The sequence below is a fragment of the Acartia tonsa genome, chromosome 6 (genome assembly GCF_053477335.1).
Source record: "Acartia tonsa isolate MP-2025a chromosome 6, ASM5347733v1, whole genome shotgun sequence".
Taxonomy (NCBI): domain Eukaryota; kingdom Metazoa; phylum Arthropoda; class Copepoda; order Calanoida; family Acartiidae; genus Acartia; species Acartia tonsa.
In genome coordinates this window covers 19,927,975-19,949,837 of record NC_137265.1, presented here as the reverse complement: position 1 = coordinate 19,949,837, position 21,863 = coordinate 19,927,975, and the positions used below count along the sequence as shown (strand labels likewise).

General features: G+C 31.1%; 1 protein-coding gene across 1 annotated transcript in view; it reads right to left on the bottom strand.

The window, feature by feature from the left end:
- The window catches only part of LOC145323011 (inactive dipeptidyl peptidase 10-like), a 128,966-nt gene that overhangs the window by 51,584 nt on the left and 55,519 nt on the right, over positions 1 to 21,863 (bottom strand). Inside the window, exons 10-16 of the mRNA XM_080165398.1 lie at positions 19,166 to 19,256; positions 18,564 to 18,688; positions 16,731 to 16,797; positions 9,656 to 9,710; positions 4,403 to 4,450; positions 4,020 to 4,095; positions 2,387 to 2,463 (exon numbers count right to left, since the gene is read on the bottom strand). Of these exons, the coding sequence (XP_080021524.1) occupies positions 2,387 to 2,463; positions 4,020 to 4,095; positions 4,403 to 4,450; positions 9,656 to 9,710; positions 16,731 to 16,797; positions 18,564 to 18,688; positions 19,166 to 19,256 (539 nt within the window). The remainder of the gene's footprint in view (positions 1 to 2,386; positions 2,464 to 4,019; positions 4,096 to 4,402; positions 4,451 to 9,655; positions 9,711 to 16,730; positions 16,798 to 18,563; positions 18,689 to 19,165; positions 19,257 to 21,863) is intronic.

Genomic DNA, 21,863 nt, shown 5'->3' with positions numbered 1-21,863 from the left:
TAGTGTCAGAACTGAATAATCAGAATATAAATATATAAGAGTCAAAGCAAAATTGTAAGTAAATTTGTTGAAAAACTGCTTGATACAGGATAATGTTTATGGACATACTTACATTTTTAGGACTTGATTATAGAGTTGCTTCGCTTATAACTTTATACTTTGTTGTCCCAGTAATCAATATACCAAAAATCAGATCAATCGGATGATTAGATCACAAAAAAATTTGTTGTTAAAAAAAGTAAAAAAAAACAACATGTTTAAAATGGACATACGGACATTTTGGTAATGATTATAGAGTTGCTGTGCTTTCTGAATCGTACTAAACTACTAAAGGAATCGATAGGACAATTGCCTAAATTAACAAAAAAAGCTATCCGTTACGGACGGACCGACCCTAATTATAGAAAAGCTTCGCTTTTAAAAATCTTTTAATATGAGAAAAGCTAACTCTGTCTTTAAAAGTAATCCTTCAAAAAAGAGTTTTTTTTAACTATAAAGAAAAACTGTTGTTGGTTTGGTTAGATATGTTGCTGTATGTTGTATATATTATGGTTTATCCAGGGATTTTAATGGATAAGGCAATGTGATATAAGGTGATTTACATCTCCAAATATTATGAATAAGAAACCTCTTCATTAGGTTACAATAAAATGAGGAAAAGTTAGGACAATACTAGTCTGCATCAACCAATTAAAATTAAATATAAATTTTTAAGTCTAGGATTGAAGGAATGTGTTTATAAAACTTTGGAGACCAATATTATTTACAGTCCTATGTACCCTCCCTGCCTGAGAGGTATATCTAGTTACCCGGGCTAACAAAGTTCAGATTTATTATCCTATTTTTCCTCACAGCCACATTGTAACCCTTTATTGTGCAAATATATATATACCAGCAAAATAGAAAAAGAGAAATTATGTACTTTCCAAAATAATACATGATTCTAGTTTATGATGAAAAGCCTTAATGGTTAATTATATATAAAAAAGTTTGACTTAGACATAAAACGGAAAATTCTTATATTTGCTTCAATATTCTTTATGTCAAGGGAATCTTCACATAAAATGCAGATGGTAATCGAAACATAAAAGAATTTTTCACAAAAGCTTTAGTCATTTATATCTGATACTAGCCAAATCATCACAGTTCTCTGGATAGACAAAATGAAATATAAAGAAAGTTATTCAGTAGCTTAAATAAGTAGCGGGACAAAGTGTTTTAAAAAATCAGCCATGTGACGTCATAAAAATGAGGGATAATCCATCTCTTTTTTAGTGGTTTCCTTTCCCACTACTCCCCTCATCTCCCTCATTTTTCTGACTTCACATGGCTGATTTTGAGACACTTTGCCCCCTCCCTTGGATAATAATAAATAAATCTTTTAATCTCGTATTTTATAAAGCAGTGAAAAGGGTTAAATAAATAAGAATTGTATACCAGGCGGACATTGAATCAAATGACAATTTTATTCAAAATTTATTCATGAGGTATCTTATTTCCATACATATACAATACACGTCATGCCATTCTTTTTAAGATAAATAGTAAACAATTCCAATTTTTCTTACATTTTCATTGTCATGTAATGGAATATTTTGAATGCATGAAAAAATGCATCATAAACAAACAAAAATAAGTAACGCAATTGACACTGGTCAACAAAGACCTGTCTTTCAGATTTCACAAAAATTATTTCAGGTTTTCTTTTAGATTAGGCTAGTTTCATGTATTGGGATGCTAGAAATGTAAAAAAAACCTTCTTTGCAGAAAAATGTGGGGGAACATTTGGGCGATTTTTATTACTTTTATAAATAACTTAGAAGCTTTAGTCTCAAGTACTTATCATTAGAATAGTAGGAAAATTTCAGAAAATGCAAGAAATACACAGATATACTTTACTGTCTTACCCTTCTTACTATGAAGTAAGAAAATAAAAATAAATTACAAGTTAATTACAATGTCATAGTCTTAATAAAGAGGATTTATTTTACTATATAAAGACAAAAATAACCTTGTCATAGAGAATGAATTAAGAGGAGTATTTTTAATTTTATTTAATAAGGAGTAAGAGGCACATCCTTACTGTCTATCCATCTTGTCATGGATCAATATTATAAAAATGAATAATAACCTTGTCATAGAGTCTGAATAAAGAGGCGCATCTTTACTGTCTATCCATCTTGTCATGGATCAATATTATAAAAATGAATAATAACCTTGTCATAGAGTCTGAATAAAGAGGTGTATCTTTACTGTCTACCCATCTTTTCATGGATTAATAACATAAAGATAAATAATTACCTTGTCATAGAGTCTGAATAAAGAAGTGCATCTTTACTGTCTACCAATCTTATCATAGAGTAATAATATAAAGATAAATAATAACCTTGTCATAGAGTCTGAATAAAGAGGTGCATCTTTACTGTCTACCCATCCGGACTTTCTTCTTAATTCTCCTACAACCTAAAAACAACACAAGAAATAAAATAAAATGTATGCCTGTTTGAATTTAAGCATGAGAAATTAAGTTGAATAAGAGTTCTCTATATTAGAATCATGTCTATTTACAACCAAAACTTTACTTACGTTTTCTTGGTTTAGTGGTTTAATCATTTTTGAGGATTACGTCATATATTAATCATTGCTTAATAAATTTGGTTGAAATATATAGAGAAAAATACCACTAATGTGGTTATGTTTATTTAAGTTGTTTTAGGTATATCCAAGAAAAAAAAACATAATCATTCTTTAATAGCTTAAACATGAGGAAATAATGATACCAAGAGTTGCCCTATTGTCAAATTCCCAATAGTAAAAAAGTAGAAGTATAGTCAATGTTGAAAACATCAGGAAAGTTTTGTAGTAAACCAAACACAAAATGAGTTTTCTTTACTTATAGGCTATTACAGGATCATAAAAGGAAAAGTTGTATTAATAAACTGTTCCAAGTAGGGAGACACGAATGATTTATTTCCATGCTCTATACTCTATATAAGCTTTCAGAAGTTTTCAAAATTATAAAGGAAATTTATTAATTAACTTTCTGTAAATTATATTAATGTAAGTCACGTGATCCCAAAGTATAAAGTAGCAAGATTTTTGTGTTTTTCAGATATCTCTTAAAACCCTTTTAAACAATTATCTATATAGTAATAGCGTTTGAGTTTTCTATTTGAATTAAGCTTTAAAAGTCATATGATGTTAATTTGCTTTTTTTCTTGCAAATGGTGGATTTAAAACATTTAAGAATTTATAGTAATTAAAATATCTAGTTACAACACAAATTTGTAAATTTATACAGTAAAATATTGTGTACATATCTACACCCTAAGTAAATATGTCTTGTTGGGATGTAAAACAAAGAATAAAGCAATGTTCTGGGTTACAAGTAAATTTTACAGTTTCATTACAGTTTATCTTCTAAGTTTTCTTTTTAAACGTGGCAAATAAGTTTGGTTGCCAAACAAAACTTTAACAATAATGACAACGTCCATAAGAAGCGAAGCTCAAAAATTATGAATGGGTATCGGGAAAAACTTTACTATGGAGCAGTGTCATACAATAATCATTAAACTTGATAAAATAGGGAAATCACAAGGCCTTCAAATTCACGCAACCTTTAAATCATGAATCGATCAAGAACCGTTTTTATGGAGTTTACTGTCAAAGGCTATGTGTAGGTCAAAAAAGTACAAAAACTTACCAATATGTATACACGGTTTGAAAAGTTCATAAGTTCAAAAAAGTTCATAAAGTTATCAAATAACTTGAACAGTGTAAAGATTAGTGTACAAAGATTGCTAATAGTGCACAGAAAATAGTTAATAGTGTACATGGTGTACAAAGCTTACTTACCAACACAGTTACAAAGAAGATAGAACATAGTGTACATGGTGTACAAAGCATACTTACCAATATGGTTACAAAGTCTGGATTAGTGTGTAAAGAAAGGTGAATAATGTACACAATGTAAATAAAAGTGTACATGGAGTACAGAATAGTGTACAAAGCATACTTACCAATATGGTTACAAAGTCTGGATATGTGTGTAGAGTGTAAAGAATATAATTCTGACTGCGTGGCTGCCATTCAACACTAGAAAATACAAACATCAGTTATTTATTGAATCAAGGACAACACAGGTCAAACCATCAGGGATAAGAGGAGAGGACAATGGAAGAAAAATATTATTACAATAATGCTTTAAGTAAAATTTTATTTCTTTCCACATCTGTTTAGTATGAGCATAATAAATAAAATAAAACAAAGAAATTTGTCGTAAAAAACGGATTAAAATTCATATAAATGAATCTTTAAAAAACAATTCAGCTATGTATCTTTATTAGAAAATACAAAAATGAGTTATAGAGTAGCTTCATTATTAAATCGTCTATATTAATACCTTAGAGAGGAATCATTTGCCCATGAAACAGCAACAATGTAGAATTCACTGAAAAAAAATAATTGAAATAATAAATATTACAGAATAAAAGAAAGAGTAATTTGTAAAAGTACTATATTTTCTGATAGGGGGTCTCACAATTTAAAATGCTTGAGAATTTTTTAAAAACTAACCACTCATTTACATTTTAATACTAAGTAAAACTTTTATTACTTAGGTAATAAAATTTTTAGATTTGGATATTATCTTCAAATTTTGTATTCTTTAGGTACATGATAAATTTAAGTAAAATGGGCCAAGAAAACTCTAATTTTTTGAATCAAATCAAATTTTAATTTTTTTTAAATCAAAGATCTATATGTAACTTTTATCATTAACTTAGGCATGTTAGAATTGTTCCACTAATCTTAAACTTCCTGTAACAGTTAGACACTACTTAGAAATTATAAAAGATTTGTATGCCCATTTAAATCTTTTTTACTTATTTGACAAAACATTTTTGTATGATATAATTATCCTATTTGCATAATTTTTGGAATAGCAATTTCTAGGACAACAAGGTACAATATTTTGAGCAAAGCATTTCTATAATCAAGTACTTTAAATGTAAGTATGTAACTAAGCAGTATCTGTATTTATTCATTTTGTTTAAATGATGAATATTCTGCTTAATATGAATGCCGTCATACTTGTTTAAAAGCAATTCAAAGTAAAAAAAAAAATTGTGTTTGTTGACACCCTCTAGCAGACTTGTTGAGCTAAAGTTTCATGTTTTCTGACCATTTATCAGCAAAGTTAATAACACATTTCTACAGACAAATTTGATTTAAAAACTTGACTAAACTTCAAGTTTTCAAGTGCTTGCAAAAGTTTAACAGATCAGGGATAGGTCACTGGGCGTACTTTATACTTTTTATTTTGTTGATTTATGCATCCAGTATAAGAGAGATTTATGTCAGAGTATATATTACTAGCGGCTCCAACAGGCCTCTAGAAGCACATCGAAATACTCTATGCTACTTTTTTCCAGAGGCACTTTCTCTTGGGGGTGTGGTGGGGGGGGGGGGGTGGTCGTGGTACCATCCCCCAAAAATTTTTAAACCTTCACTGGGCCTTTAAGAACTTTACTGTAAAAAAGAACCATTTCAATCGAGTGGTAAGCGAACATACAGATAGAGACATAAATTTTTTTACCTTTAACTTATAATAACCAATCCATTTTTTAATCAAAATGTTCTTATTATTATAAGAAAAATCAAGCAAAAAATTTTCTGAAATATGTATAGATATTAAATGAATAGTAGAATATTCAATATCAAATAGATTAATTCTGTTCACTTGGACTACAAGAGATTTGAAGACAAATTAAAAATCTTGTTTTAAAAGTTAAATTGCTGTTTTTATTTAGTCCCTTGTTCCTGAACATAAAACTTTTCTACTCAAATGAATTCTCATGTTTTAAAAAGAAAGAAATAATCTACTATTTGTTCAAAAAGTTATAATGTTTTTTTTTTATTAAATTTACATTAAAATTAAATTTCATTCTTTTTTTAAAGTTTGTTTTCTCTAAGGATCACAGGGTTGAATGGAGGGTAACAATATTTTTTCTATGTACGAATATCACTTAAAGAGATTATATGAAAATGTGATGTAAAATATCATCATATAATATATCGATCATATAGTAGCTTCCGTACTACATAGGCAATGAAAATATTTTTTCATATAAATAATGAATACCACTTAAGCCTAAGAGCTATGCATTTAGGTTACTAATATTAACTTCAAAACTTGCACAGCGATCAAGCAATTTACTTTTTAACTTAACTTACATTTCTTTATTACATTTTAACTATCCTTGATCTCAAATTACAAAGGCCACCAATAATTTAAAGGCACTTGATCATTTGCTTATTTTTTAATGAAAACTGAGGTCTTGCAACTCATTTAAAATTTGTAAAATATCAAGACTGTTTGAAGATTTTACAACTTGTCTTACATGCATATCAATTATGCGAAAGAGCACGGAGAAAAAATACCATAGCAAACTAAACACTAAAAGCATAAACAAAAAAATTTTCTGATTAAATAAGTCAAAGGGTTTTAGAGTTAGGGTAAGTAGGAGTCATTTTGTAAAGGTAGATATAAGAACTATAGCAACGCCTATTATTTATATTATTAAAGGAGTCAAAAGGTGGAGGGTAGTTAATGTCAATCAGTCAGTCAGTGACGGAAGAGGAATTTTTCAGAGTTGCTTCGCATCAAAAAAAGTGCAGCAATCTATCTATATCTAACAATACTACTAAAAGGAGTCAATGAGTTTAGGCGTGAAAAGATGCATAATTTAATCAGTAAGTTAAAATGACATATACAGAGTTGCTACGGATATTTTTAGTGCAGCACCTATTATTTTTTTCCCTATCTATATCTAAAGATATACTACTTTTCTGATTAAAGAGTGGTCAATTAGTGTAAAATTCAATCGGTGAAGGAAGAGGACGCCTATAGAGTTGCTACGGATCTAAAAAGTACAGCTCCTATGATTTCTCCATATCTCCTTGCACATAAAACCTTTTTTTCTGGAGTCAATTAGTGTCAGAATGAAGAGTGGTAAGAGTCAGACATTGAGAGAAGTGAACACCTATAGAGTTGCTACGGATCTAAGAAGTACAGCTCCTATGATTTCTCCATATATCCTTGCACATAGAACCTTCTTTTAGGTGTCAACTAGTGTCAGAAAGAAGAGTGGCAAGAGTCAGACATTGAGGGAAGTGAACACCTATAAAGTTGCTACGGATCTAAGAAGTACAGCTCCTGTGATTTCTCCATATCACCTTGGACTTAGAACCTTCTTTTCTGGGGTCAATTTGTGTAAGAATGAAGAGTGGTAAGAGTAAGACATTGAGGGAAGATAACACAATTATAGAGTTGCTACGGATGTAAAAAGTGCAGCACCTATTATTTCTCCCAGCGTGCATATTCTCTCATATTTCTATATTTCTACTTATTCCCTGTCATAACCAATATTTATCGGCTAAAGTGGCAGCTACAAAAACTATGTTTATACAAAATCTTGAATTTTTTTCAGAAGACTTATAACCAACAAAAAGCATATGAAAGTTGAATTGACCGCAAGGCAGGGAGGGGGGAGACAATGTACTTATTATGATTATATGGGTACCTAAAGCAACAAGATATATTATTCATAGGCTTAAAAGCTTTGGATACTTTTTTTTTTATTTTGATTTGTTAGTTCTAAAATACAGGCACTCAAACTTGTTAACAAATAATTAAAATCTACAGAAGAAGAAATCATGTTTATCATCATTGGGGATGTATATCATTTCATCTTTCAATTTCTTATCCCTTAAGATCATTGATTGACAGTTGTGAATGCCAAATTATCCTTATATTCAATGCTAAAATTTAGTCCGTTTTATATGAACCTATTTCAATGCAAGTATGTTCTGAATGAAGGTGTGTGAATGTAATAGATTTAGTAGATATAGAGGCTCAAACTGGCCCCAGAATCCATCAAACTTAAAAAAGGAAATTTTAGATTATAAACACATTTTTTTGTTATATATGATTAATTCCAATAATAAGCGCACGACATTTTTTCATTGAAAGTTGACTTATCATATATATGCTTTGTCATATGATTTACATTTTACAAAGGAAGAAAGTTTTACACGATTTTGTTTACCCAAAAATAGCTTTATCTTAAGATAAGATATTATTTATAGCTGACTCATTATGCTAACTAAATGAACAAATGTCTGCCCCTTCATATACTTTCTAAAAAATAATATGGCCTGATTGTTCTTCCGCTGCTTTCCTATTGGCTGCTTCAGAGAGTGTATATCTAAAATATATCTATAGTGGGATGTATGTGCATGTGTGTGAGTGTGTGTGTGTGTTTGTATGCATCAGGTATGGTCAGGTCAGGTCATTCTCAACAGATTGACAGCCACCCACATTTAATATGAGATTTGTACTTCAATCTCAATATTTTTCTAATAGCGTAGCTACTCAATAATTAATGGATGTCTTATATTTTATCCTGAGTAAGTAAAATTAAATATGATATTTCGATGCCCTCCATCAATAAATTGAATTTAAGGGGAGGGGGGGGGGGGTCCGTTTATGCCAACCCCAGCAAGGCCTGAGCATGTGGTGACCTAATCCTGCAGAGCCACCTTGTAACCAATATAATCCAACCTAACCATACCTAAACCGGAAAAAAAAACACCAAACCTTATTTTTAATTCATTTTAATAAAGTGGTTGAGTTTCAAATTTGAACTTTAGGAAAAACTGCCAATATTTCTGAGGTACTTATGCACAAGATTGATAAATTATGAGTAAATAGAAGACAGGAAAAAGTCTTTTTAATTTCATTAAATCTTTTTTTTTGTTGAATTTAATTGAAAAATCTAGAAAAAATTCGCAAATGCCCAAATTGATTTGAAAGTAAAAGTGCATTTTATTTTTTGATGGTACGTGTCTTAGGCATGCTTTCAATTCAAATGATTTTAATTAGAATTTTTAGTTTATAGTAAAAAATGATTGAAATATTAATGTTTTTATTACAGACAATTTTCAACAAAATTCATATAAGTAATGTTAGCCTGGGACCTAGGCCTCTCGGGATAACACAACTAGTTTTGATCTTATAATTTTCCTTGATATCCGCGGAAAGCTGTCAAAAAATAACTTGTATGACAGCAAATCAATCATTGCTGACACATTTTCGACATAAAAATATTCTAATGACATCAAACGACTTTATATTTATACAAAATTAAAGGGAAATGTGAAAAAACTGCTATAAATTCCTAAACAATTTCAATAACCATATTTTTTTATCTGAAAATTTTTCCAATATAATATAAGGAACATGCATAGCGGCATGCCCTATCATTCTATATCAAGTATGGCTTTGAATCCGATTAATATCCGCTTGATTAGAACCGGTTCTTAGCCATAATGTTATTTAAAATCATTGACACACCCCCTATAACCCCAAAATTTTTTTTTACTTTAAAAAAAATTTAAATTAAAAAAATGGGCCTTGGAATTCAACTCTACCCTCCTCAAGTGCCCTAGGGGAGTAGCTCTAGTTGAAAATAAAGATACAAAGTATAGGTGTATACAATTTATTTAAATTTTAAAGAGGGGTAAAGTTTATTACTTGAAATTAAAGACAGACTGACTAAACCACAAAACTTTAGTTACAAAAGAAATGACTTACTCAGATCCCAGTTCTTTGGGTGGTGTTAGTCTCCAGGTTGGCCCAAGTTTCTCACCTGAAATATTTTTATTAATAATGAATGTAGAATATACGTAGATATTATGACTAAAAATTGTCGTAAATTTTATTGTCATTTATAGGTCAATTCGTTTATCCAGAAGGAGGGAAGGGGATGGGGGTAAAGGGGTGATGGGGGGACTGTCGTTAATTTAGCCCGCTACAAGGTTCACTTTATAAGAGATTATGATAATCTGGTGTAAGATCCAAATAATAATAAATCAATTAAATCAATCATTAAGAAATGTAATTCGTTCACAAAAAGTGCCAGATATGATAACGCCTTCCCCCCTAGTTTAAAATGATTTTTAAATAAGGGTGGGACTTATTTTTCCCCTATTCCTAACCCTGCAAAGGGACCTGCGGGACCTACACCTTTTGTGATTTAACCCTTTGGGGGTAACCAGTACCCAATAAAAGCTAACCTTACCTAATGTATATTTAAACAGACAACCACCCCCCTTATTTTCATTTTAGTTTTGTCATGTTTAAGCCAAATCACAAAACTTTGCAAAACTTGCCAGTAACTTTAAGAAGTGCTTAGCTAATGAAAATGCGTCTGTAAAGATATTCAAGGCACTAATTTTATTATCACATGTGGTAAAAAATACATCATACATTTTGTTAGTTGCAAAGCTTCTCTTTAATTTAGATATGTTCAAGTGTCCGTTCTTTCTTTGAATTACTTATTTTATATTACTTACAAACTAAACACATGAAAGTGTCTATTCACAATCTACCTGCTTCCTGTCCGCAATTTACTTGTAACAGAATATCCCATGTGATTTTTTAAAAAGCTTCAAAACTGACAACGTTTTATAGACATACTAGCAGCTTCACCCCTAGCCTCTTGGGGCTTTGCCCCAAGAGGTTTAATCAAACCAACTTTTCGTATTTTATATTTAAAAAAAAAAAAAAAAAAAAATTTTTGGGAGGGGGGGGATTTTTTTTTTTGGGGGGGGGGGGGGGGTAGTCGATCCCTTTGTTTTAATTTTAATTTTAAGAAGAAAATATAATTTTTTTTTTTTGGGGGGGGGGGTATTTTTAATTTTTGGGGGGGTTGTTGGGGGTGTCCCACCCTCTAAGAAAATAGTTAAAAACCTTCCCGGGACCTATGAGAAGCTACCCAGTAAAGAAAACCCGATCAGTTCAGCGGTTAGCGAGATCCTTCGCTACAAACAAACAAACAAACAAACAGACAAACAGACAGACACACAGACATCGTTCTACTTTGTATTATAGATAAAATGATATATGAGAATTAATATAGAATACATGGATGTATATGTATATTTGTAAATCTAGGTTGCTAATATGGAACTCTTTTATTGGCCAGTTCGTTCATCCAGTAATAGGGAAGGGGAAGGGGTAAAGGGGGGTATCGTTATTTTAGCCAGTTGTGAATATAGCTATTTACGAACACCGTAATAGTGTCTGACTGATTATGACGTAACAAAAAAATTAGCCAATGAGAGACCACTATAAATTTTACCATTGGTCAATAACGGCCTCTCATTGGCTGATTTTTTTTGTTACGTCATAATCAGTCAGACACTATTACTGTGTTCCTATTTACAACTGCGCTACGCATGGACATGATTAAACTAGAAGTTACATAATCATAAAACTATGAATATGATTAAATATATATACATAACCTTTCAAGAAAGACAAATATAAGTCTGAAGATAGCTGTCAGGGATGGAGGTAATTCCAATGATTTATATATAAATATATGTAAATTCTATCTGAGTGTGTGTAGCTTATGATTTTCCTAACCGCTAGACCGACTTTGTTCTCCTTTACAGTTGGTGCTCATCATATACAGCATGACCCTCGAAAAAGTTTTTTTAAGCATCTGCAGCACATATTTCTCAATGAATTATCAAAAAATGTATATGTCCTTGTTCTCTGTAGATTTCCACATAAGTAGATATAAAAATATTTTTTTTACATCAATTAACAGCTGAGATTTTTAGAGCCAAAGTTTTGAAAAAGTGGCTGAGGAAAAAGTACAGCTACAAACTTTTATTAAACATTTAACAATTTAAATGATTTTTATGTGTGTTTAAGTAATTTGTATGAGTGGGCGGGAATTTAAGCACTAATCTTTCCGGTCGTAAGCATTAATTGGGGAGGGGTTTATTAAAGGTCATATTAATAAAGAGATAATATATTATAAGATTTGAGGGTAAATGGTTATGAGAAAAATGCATTTGATGAAATTTTGAAAAGTAATTTTTTATATGTAAAACTAACCTTTTTTTATGCAATAAAAAATGTATCAATTGTAAACTTGCTCTTCTTTCTTATTTGTTTTTTAACTGGTTGATAAAAAGTAATATACTAATAAAAAACTAAGAAATATTTAGCAATATCCAGTTTCTCAAGCACTTTTTCCAAACTTTGGCTTTAAAAATCTCGGCTGTTAATTTATGTAAAAAAAATATTTTGATATCCTTTGATGTAGAAAATTATAGAGAACAAGTACATATGAATCTTTTAATATTTTATTGAGAAATATAGGCTGCATATGCTTAAAAAAACTTTTTCGAGGGTCATGCTGTAGTTATTTTGTTGGAGGGTATCTCAACCATCACAAGATATATCATTCTTGATATTAGTGCCCCTGGAGAACTCTAGGGGCGTATGCTATTAGATGTGATTATGTTCTTAAACTATTTTTTTAGTAAAAAAAGAATAAATAGCATAAAACCATTTTTTAACAAAGATATATCTTTCATTTCTGTGCTTTACAAGTAAAAACAAATCTTTTTCCCGTTTGCTCACCTTGAACCTCACTTTTGTAGGTAATTTGTTTTGTTGTACAAATAATTAACAATTACTGCCAATAAATATATTTACTCATTTTTCTCTCATCTTGTCTAGTCTAGATAAAAGCAGAGGTCTAAATGATAAGACAAAGGCCAATAAAATGATGTATGTACATCCCCAATAATGATACACCATCTGTAAATTACAATCAGTGGTTTAAACGTTTGGACACTAAACTGTATTAACCAACCAATCAAAATTCAATAAAAGCCTTCAAAGTTGTTCAGCTATCGAATAATAAGACTTTGTGGACTAGGGTAATAGATAGCCCAATGTCCAATCCCTCGCTGAGATAAAAGTATATTATGCTCACGCTAGCTTGGATTTTTTTTCTTTGAAAAACTGGGATTTTTAGAAAAAGTGGATCAACTTAATCTAATTTATCGAACCCTTCACATTAAGGATACTCTTGTTGCTTACATTAAAACTATATATATCATGTCAATTAAATTATTTGAGAATTTTTAATCCTGGGGTGTAAGTTTGTGTCTATTTTATTGCCTAGAAAACGCAGAACAATTTAAAGACAAAGATAAGTATTATGCATTCATAATCAATCTTTATATCTCTGTAATATTTAGCACACAATAGTTGCCAATAATAATTATTTATCGCATTGTATTACAGACAGCTTATATTAAGATATTCAAAGCGATACTTGAAAAAATTCTTTTACTGGGGACTTTGCAGTCGCAAAAAAATATCGAAGGAGCTGACAGTAGATTGTTAAAAGAGTCCGCCAAAATTTAGACTTCAAACCTCTTTAAAACTGCTGCCACTAATAAAGAAACTTAGAGAAATAAGAGCGGCTGCCATATCTGAGTTACTTCGGACTGCAGATTGCCTAAAAAAGCTACCTGAGGATTATTTGAAATTGAACGGTTTATTTAGGCTTCCTGGAAAAGCCCAACAAATAAAGTATTTTCGGCAATAGTCCCTTTCGTAACATCGCTCAATAAGGGGCGATTCGTCATATTTTTAAAATTGCTTTTTATAGGTTATTTTAGGTTAAGTTAGGTTATATTGGGTTAGGTGATTGCCCCACAGGGTTAGGGAATTGGCCCCGCAGGGTTAGAGCCCCCCGCAGGGGCTAGAAATAGGAGAAAAGCTACTGTGAAAAATACGAAGAATCGCCCCATAAGGAGCGATGTTACGAAAGGGACTATACCCGTATTTTCTTCCGAGTCCTGTTTTTTCCTTGTACTGAAAAATATTATTTCTTTTCATGTTTCTTGCTAATATTCCAGTATAATCTCTTTATCCTTCATACAACTATTTACTTAATCTAGAATATAAGGAATAATACAACAGAAGAATGGTTTTGGTTATAGAAATTCCCTTACTCAAAATTTTAAAAATATTTTCTTTATAATTAAAAATTATCTATGTTAATTGCCAATAACATTGTCATTGATTGGTTGTAAGTCTTCTTTTTTAGTTGAGGAATTTGGTCTACCTACAATTGCCAAAATTTGTCAAAACTAGAAAAGTTTTTGGAAAAAAAGGGAAATTAAAAACTATCAGCTTTTTTCAAATTCTAGAATTTTCTCTACAAAATTGCCATTCATGGTTGGCTGTGAATAAAACTAGTTTCTTTATTTTTGTATGTTTTAAGACAGCCCTAATGCTGGATTATATTTTCCTTGTTAGGATTATTTGTATCTTGTCTGTGCTATCTATAAATAATGCCATCCTTGATAAGAGATAAAAATAAAGTTTATTATGGATAAAAAATATCTATAAATTGACCAAAATCCCCAAGTGGTTGGAGGTACCCTTCCCTAAAATAGTTATAAATCTTCCCTTGACCTATAAGAAGCTTCAATGTAAAGAGAACCAGACTTTAACAACACACAGAAAAAGAAATAGTCATCCAATAACTTTTTATATCAGGATTTCCTTATCCCTTAATTCTTATCATCCTAATAAAAGATAGTTTATGCAGCATTCATATTAAATATTTGTATTCTGTGTCCAGACAGAGTAACTGTCGACCTAGAACCTTATATTTAAGGAAAATAACAGCACAATATCATACAAATTTACCCTGTAACTGAACTGTGATTGTCTTGTAGTTAGTTAATCTAATAATCAGATATGATATAGTGTTGAGGTCTGTGACCACTACACAGGGCTTTCCTTGTAAAACACATATGGATACATCACTCTAAAAAATGACGATGGAACTCTAAATGGATGTAGAATATACGTGGATATTATGACAGATGAAAAAGTGTTGGCAATTAAGGTTGCTAACATGGACATCATTTCGTTCCTCCAGTAGGAGAGGAGGGGGTGGGATAGAGGTTGTGGATGGGGGATAACATTATTTTAGCCAGCTACAAGTTTTATGTTAGCAAAGTTCATGGTAAGCTGGTGTAAGATCCAAATAGTAATAAATCCATTTATCTCTGATCTGCATTAAGGCTATTTTGACGTGCTATTACAGACAAACCGAACTTTGATTCAACCATTTCGCACTAGTATACTATAGAACGGTTTTAAGATATTTTATATATTTTATCATTACATTCACTCGTCTGGCACAGCATCAGTTGGAAGCATTTTATTGTCTTGAGCTATGAGCCAAATTGGGACAATACTCGACTTCTTTAACTTTAAAAAATAACCACCAAGCGCATTAGGCTAATTTTAATTCGAATTTTGAAAGCTTTTTATATGAAATTAGAAAATTATTTGTTAATACATTTTTTAAATTTTTTCTCGGGTCAAATTCCTTTTCTCACATGTTAATATTTTTTTCAGTGCTATCTATACATATTTATAAATTTACTTCGCCGTTTGCCAAAACCCATTCATCAGTTTTAATGGTCCAATAAACCTATTTTGATCAAATATCCATTTTTAAGAGTATATTCATAGATATAAGTCTATACATTTATTGAGGAAAAAACAGAAGAAAATACACACGAGAGCTTTGAAGTCATATTTGGATATTATAAAATGTATTTAGAACATTAAAGAAGATTGAATCTTTTTGGCATAGAAAGCCATGATGTGCGTGCGGGTGGTGTGTGCGTTTTTATGAGATTGGATGTGTTTAATATATATCGATGAATATAGAATATACGTGGATATTATGACAAGGGAAAAATTGTAGTCTACTTAGGTTGCTAACATGGAACTCATTTAGTGGTCAGTTCTTTCATCCAGTTGGAGGAGAGGGGATGAAGGAAAGAAGGTGAATATGGTTTATCTTTATTTTTGCATGCTGCTAGTTTCATTTTAATAGAGAACTTTAAAAATGGAGTAACATAAGAAATTTTTCTCCAAATTCTTGAAATTAAAAAAAATACATGTTAAAACTGTTATTTATCGCATCGTAATATAGTCAGCTTTTAATATTTGTGGAAAACTGTCTGTAATACAATGCCATAAATGAATTTTCAGTAAGGCTAAGATTCGTTTCTAATACAGTGGATGAGGTTTTTTTTACTGATTCATTGCCCAGCCACCAAAATGGCAGCTGCAAGTCAATAAAAATATGGGTAGCTGCGGTTTGGCGGCCTCAGATTTCACCAAAAGTTATTTAGATGGAGTTTTTGTATTTGCGGCTTCAGCTGCAAATTTTTAATAATTGGATGGGTGCTGAAATATTTTTAAGCAGCTGAATTCTTTTAAGGCTGCTGATCCTTGCCTTTAAGTACAACTGAAAATCCAATTTGTCCTTACCATTGAAATCAATTATTTCTTGAAGATATTCTTGCTAATAAATCATAATTGTAAGAAAATGCAAAAAGATTTCTGAAAAAAATTGCATTTTTGCAACTTTGAAATCGTTTGTCTTAGGTGGATCTACATCATATTTTTTGTAGAGATATTTTATCTTATAAAAACCTTTCCTCTTAAAATTACTTGTTCAACTTGGAACCTTACCTCACTCGTTTTGGAATAAATTAAAAAATAAGAGGGTGGGGGGAGCAGTGTTTCGTTTCTTTGTTTTTTACTTTAGGTCTGGTTTGGTGGATCATATTGGTTACAGAGTACAAAGTAGCCCATCAAGGTACTATCCAACTACAGGGGTTATACATAGGAAAAAGAACAAACCCACCTTAATTATAATTTATTCAAAAATAAGGGGGTAGGGTATCATCCTTAACTAGGTATTAAAATGAATCTAAAACGTGCAATAAAATATAATAATAAACATTTTAGTATTTACCTAATTTGGTGATGGTAAGATTCACTTTTGGATTGGTCTCTCCCGCGAAAGGATACCTCACAGTAGTCTAAACAAAAAGTTCTATATTGGTTTGCGGAATAATTTTAAATTTAAAGTAGCAAAGATGTCTAAATCGTACCATAAATTATCGAGCTTTTTATGGTAACAAGGTATAGAGTTTTTTTTGTCTGTAATTAATTCTCAATTAGTGTGAGTGGTAATTGATTATGTTTCTACGGTAGAATTTTAATTTTTCAAAGTAATAAAAATGTCTTAATCGGACCATAAATTGTTATCCTTTTTGTTAGCAATAAACAAAGGTTTTTTTATCTAGTGTCTCTAGAGAGTTATAATTAAATAAGAGTCAGGGAGTAAGGGAGGGGACAATGGATCGAATATTCAATTTTTAGGAGTCTCAGACTTTGGGTACTGGCTTAAAGGGAATGTGCAAGAATTTAGCAGTTTCTGACTGAGTTTGGGTACTAGCGCATGAAATGCCGCTACTCGCTGTGTTAGTTTTGAATATAGCAGACAGAAGAATTTGCTTTGATATGGCTGGTCTAAAAAAAATTCTCCAAAAGATATCATTTCATAGATAAAATCTTCATTGTGATATTTGTGTAATGAACGGTTACGGATATCCGGTTAAAAATTGGGTAAGTTTCAGGTTTATATCAACACACTTGTAAAAATCTTCAAAATTGAGATGGTACAAGAGCTTTAAAAACAGGTATTTTTGCAAATTTTAAAAACTTGTGCTTGTACCATCGCAATTTTAGCATTACAGAATAAATATTTTGCATGGGTCATTATTTTGCATAAATCAACCATATTATGGCTGGGGGCAAAAATTTTAACAATTTTTTTTCTAAAACGGGACGGGGTAGTAGATATGTTTATTGGAATAAACTTTACGTAACAATAAAATGTTCGTTTATCTAAAAATTTAAGTAAAATAATAGAGGGGATACCCAAGGAGTTAGGACCCTGTGCTGACTTTCAAATGGGTCTTTGAATATTCAGCCAATAACATCGAAAATATCGATACAGCCAAGTCACTACAAAAGATAGAAAGTAATTTGTTCGTTGACGAAAAAGATGCAAACCACTTGGAGCAAGTAGTTGTCTGGGTTGTATATCTATACTTATACATTTATTATCTAAAACATTCTTAAAACTCTCAGAGTATGATCAAACAGAGTTTTAAAAATAGTACATGTATTCTTCTACAACTGAGGAAAAATTTTTAAAATACAATTATTTTTTTTGACGTCAGCCACCACCAGATTTTAATTTAACAAGATAAAAGTTTGTTCATTCTAATTAACAATTGTTTTATACACGTATATTTTTGTTTGAAATAAACGATGATGACAACATCCATAATAAGCGAAGCACATCAAATCATGTTTGAATAATTTAAAAGCCAGATTAAATTGTTATAAAAAAAGAAAAAGAAAGAGCATCTATGGACTCTGTAATAGATATTAGGTTTAGACAAAAATAGCCTAAAACCATGTGAAGATTTTTAAAAATGGAGAACTTAATCGGTTCATTATTTATTAAAATCTTAAGCTACAGACAAAAGAACCATAATACTTTATATAATGGGATGAAGAATGATTGGAGACCTTCGCATGGATCAACAAATTAGTTCATTAGTGCTGGGACCCTTCAATAAAAAATCAGCTGAGAAAATCACATTTTCCTCTTAGCGTTAAGGACGGACTAGGAGACAAATTTAATCATAGAGTAACTTCGCTATCAACAACAAGTATAGCATTTTTTCTCTAGAAATTTTAAAAGATTACACATTACACATTACAAACTTACCTTCCTTCCAGGTATGAAAGCATTGACAGCATGTTCTGTAACCAGAGTATCATCAAAGGTGGCATAGGCAATCAGGCTTCCAGAGGGGTTCACCCACACCCCGGTGTCAGTCTTCAGGATCTCCTCTAAATCATCAAAGATATTGTTGAGAATTTTCCACACATAGTAAAATATAATAATTGCTGGATTCATTACGGCCTTGGCAAACAAAACAACGATTAATTTTATGGAATTTATCTCATTTTTCGTAGAAAATTGTCTAACAGAATAGTTACATGATATTTTAGTATGGTTCAGAACTGGTTCTAGTCCAGGTGAAAACAATTGGATTTTGAGCCATACTAGAAAAAAATCTACGATTGATTAAATAAAACCTTAATTACATTCAAAAGTAGCATTCAAATTTTAAAATTAGTGTTTCCATCTGTTCATAAACGACAATTGGTGAATTTCCTAAATTATATTTAAGCAATTTGGTAAAACAAAAGTTGTGCGAAAATTATAATTTTTGTTAGTATGTCAGTAGTATTGCTGCGCTACTATTTGAAATAACTGTCCTAGTTAAATTTGAAAATGAGTAAGATTCTTTAAAAGTTGCCAACCTTCATAAAGCCAGTCAGCCACCCCGTGAAAGATGACGCCAGGTATTCCAGTTGTTGTCACAGGCAGCCACACAGTTCCATCTAGGCTCGGCTAAACATAATTCAAATTAGTAGGGACAATAAATGTATAAGCATAGATGTATAATCAAAGCTCCAATTTGTGAAGACACTTTTGTCTACTAGCAAATTAATTTCTGTTGTTTTGAAGGGGCTTGGCTGTATTTATATTTTTGACGCTATTAGCTTATTTCAAAGACCTAATTAAAAAATGGGTCCCCACTATTCTTATGCCCCCTCTATTCGTAATCTTTTATGTATGAACATCTTTATCAGGAAAAAGTAAAGCTGAAAAAATTATTCTTTGCTACTTTGGTGCTTTCCCTCAAAGTGCCTAGCAAGCACAGAACGCCTTCCATCTGCTAAAGATTCCAATGACATATGAACATATAGTCTTCTTTTGTCCGCATGTCTGTCGGTTAAGCTTTGAAAGAAATAAACATTTTTTAAAAAAGATTTCGTGTTTTTCTTTCAATTTTTTCTATATTTTCTCTTTCTTTTCTTTGTTGTGACAATTGAACATCTGCTATATAATACACTCTGTCCGTATGTCCATTTTCTGATTTCTTTGGCTTCGCTACTAATGAATGTTGTCATCTTTATTTGTAATAATTCAATTTTCTATATGTGACAAAAAAAACTCTAGAGGCTATGGGCAAAGAAGCTAGTGTAAGTATTTGAGAAAATAAAACTTTGGTACGTAGGAGATAAAACAATAAAGAAACTTTTGATGATATTTGATGATAAATATGTCAGACAAAATACAGGTTATACACAAATAACAGATGTTTCTATGTAGATATACAAAAAGTGCAATTGTCAGACCATTTTAAACTTGAAATGTCTGCACCGTTATGAATTTTTCTTCAATATAGCCCTTTTAATTTATCGTCCAACAAACAAACTTTGACAAAAAAAAAAAAAAAAAAAAAAAATTGGGGGCGGCTAAAAAGTATTTTTGTGGATAGTCTCTTTTCATTTTATATTGTTCTATTAAAAGTATTTTGTTTGAGAAGAGGTTATAGGAACCTCCAAAATCCTTCCAAAATTTTGTTTTGCCACTACATAAATGAGGTTATGTTTAGCATTTCACAAAAAAATCTGGATTTTACAAATCTAATTACAATATTGGGTTTCAAGTTTTGTTCTTTTCTGAATTCAAGGATTTATTTTCTTAAACGGGACAATGTAGTCTGTAAAATGAAATTTTGAATTAATCTAAACTAGAAGCTCAATTTTAAGAATCTAGGAATGGAAATTCCAAATTTAGAAATTGAATAATTGGAATCCAATACAGAGCAGCACCCAGCTATGATACGGCAGCCGGGCGGCAGGTCACCAAAACTTTTTTTTTTAAATCTACAAAAAATTTCCTTCTTTCATAAATATGCTTATATGATATCCCTACCTGGCCCCAATATAAATATAATGAAATTGTTATTCCATTCTACGTGTTAACTTTTCTTGTTACTTTATGGTTTGATTTTAAAAGCTTATTTTATCTAATTCCAACAGTACTAATATCTATGATACATCGTTAACCGCTAAATATGGATACTGGTTTTAAGCTATATTGTTATTGGTTGGTACATCCACACCCCCCGAAATAGAAAAAGAATTATCCATCCAATTATAAAAAAAAACACCAACTATGCAACATGTGGTGCAAATTTGCTTAATTCTCCTTTTATGGGGCGTGGCACCTAGATGCTAAGGGCGAATCCACTAGTGGTCTTTAAAGTGACAGGACCTTTAGAGGCTTTTCTTTCATTGTTTATATTTTTAGTATTATTCATAATATTGTAGAAAAAATTCTTTCCTACCAAAATACAATGAAAAAACTAATATTATTTCTTTGATTTTTTCTTTTGATTTTTATTGTGAATGTAGCCAGGGATCCAAAGGGATAAGACAATGACCGATCAAAAGTTGATACACAATGTTACCCCTTCTGTAGATTACAATTAGTTTTTGAAACGTTTGGACACTCAACTTAATGAACCCACCAATCACAATTCAATGAAAAACTCCGAAGTTGTTAACCAAACGAATAAGAATACTTTATTATAAAATTTGGGGATTAGTGTAATAAACAGCACAATGTCCCCTTCCTCCCTGATATGTGGCTGCCGAGCAAACACACTTGGATAAGAATGCTTGATTGCCTTATTCATTCATTACTCACACAAATCAGCAAGGGCGTGCAAGGTAAGGGGAAGGGGGAGAGGGCGTGCTTGTCATATTCAACAAAGGTAAGGGGGGTTTGTCAAGGGAGTGAAAAATATATAGTATGGGAAAAAACAAGATTATACAATATCAGGAATAAGGAATAACCAACAAGCGAAATAATCTAAAATAATATTTGGGGGGCAAATGTAGCGTTGTCAATTTTACGATGTGTTGCCCCCCAACGACAGCTGAAAAACACGTATAGGTTTCGTGATTTTTCCCGAATTAATTTCGTTATTGGTAGAGGCTGATACAATATACTTACCGGAACTTTATTAGCGAACCTACTCTATGATTCACTTTGTCCGTCAGTCTGTCCGTCCGAATGTTAAATGGAATGTTTGATATTCGGTGCTATTTAAGATTTAAAGCTACACAGTTCGTGGACATTCTTATCACCTATGCGCATCCG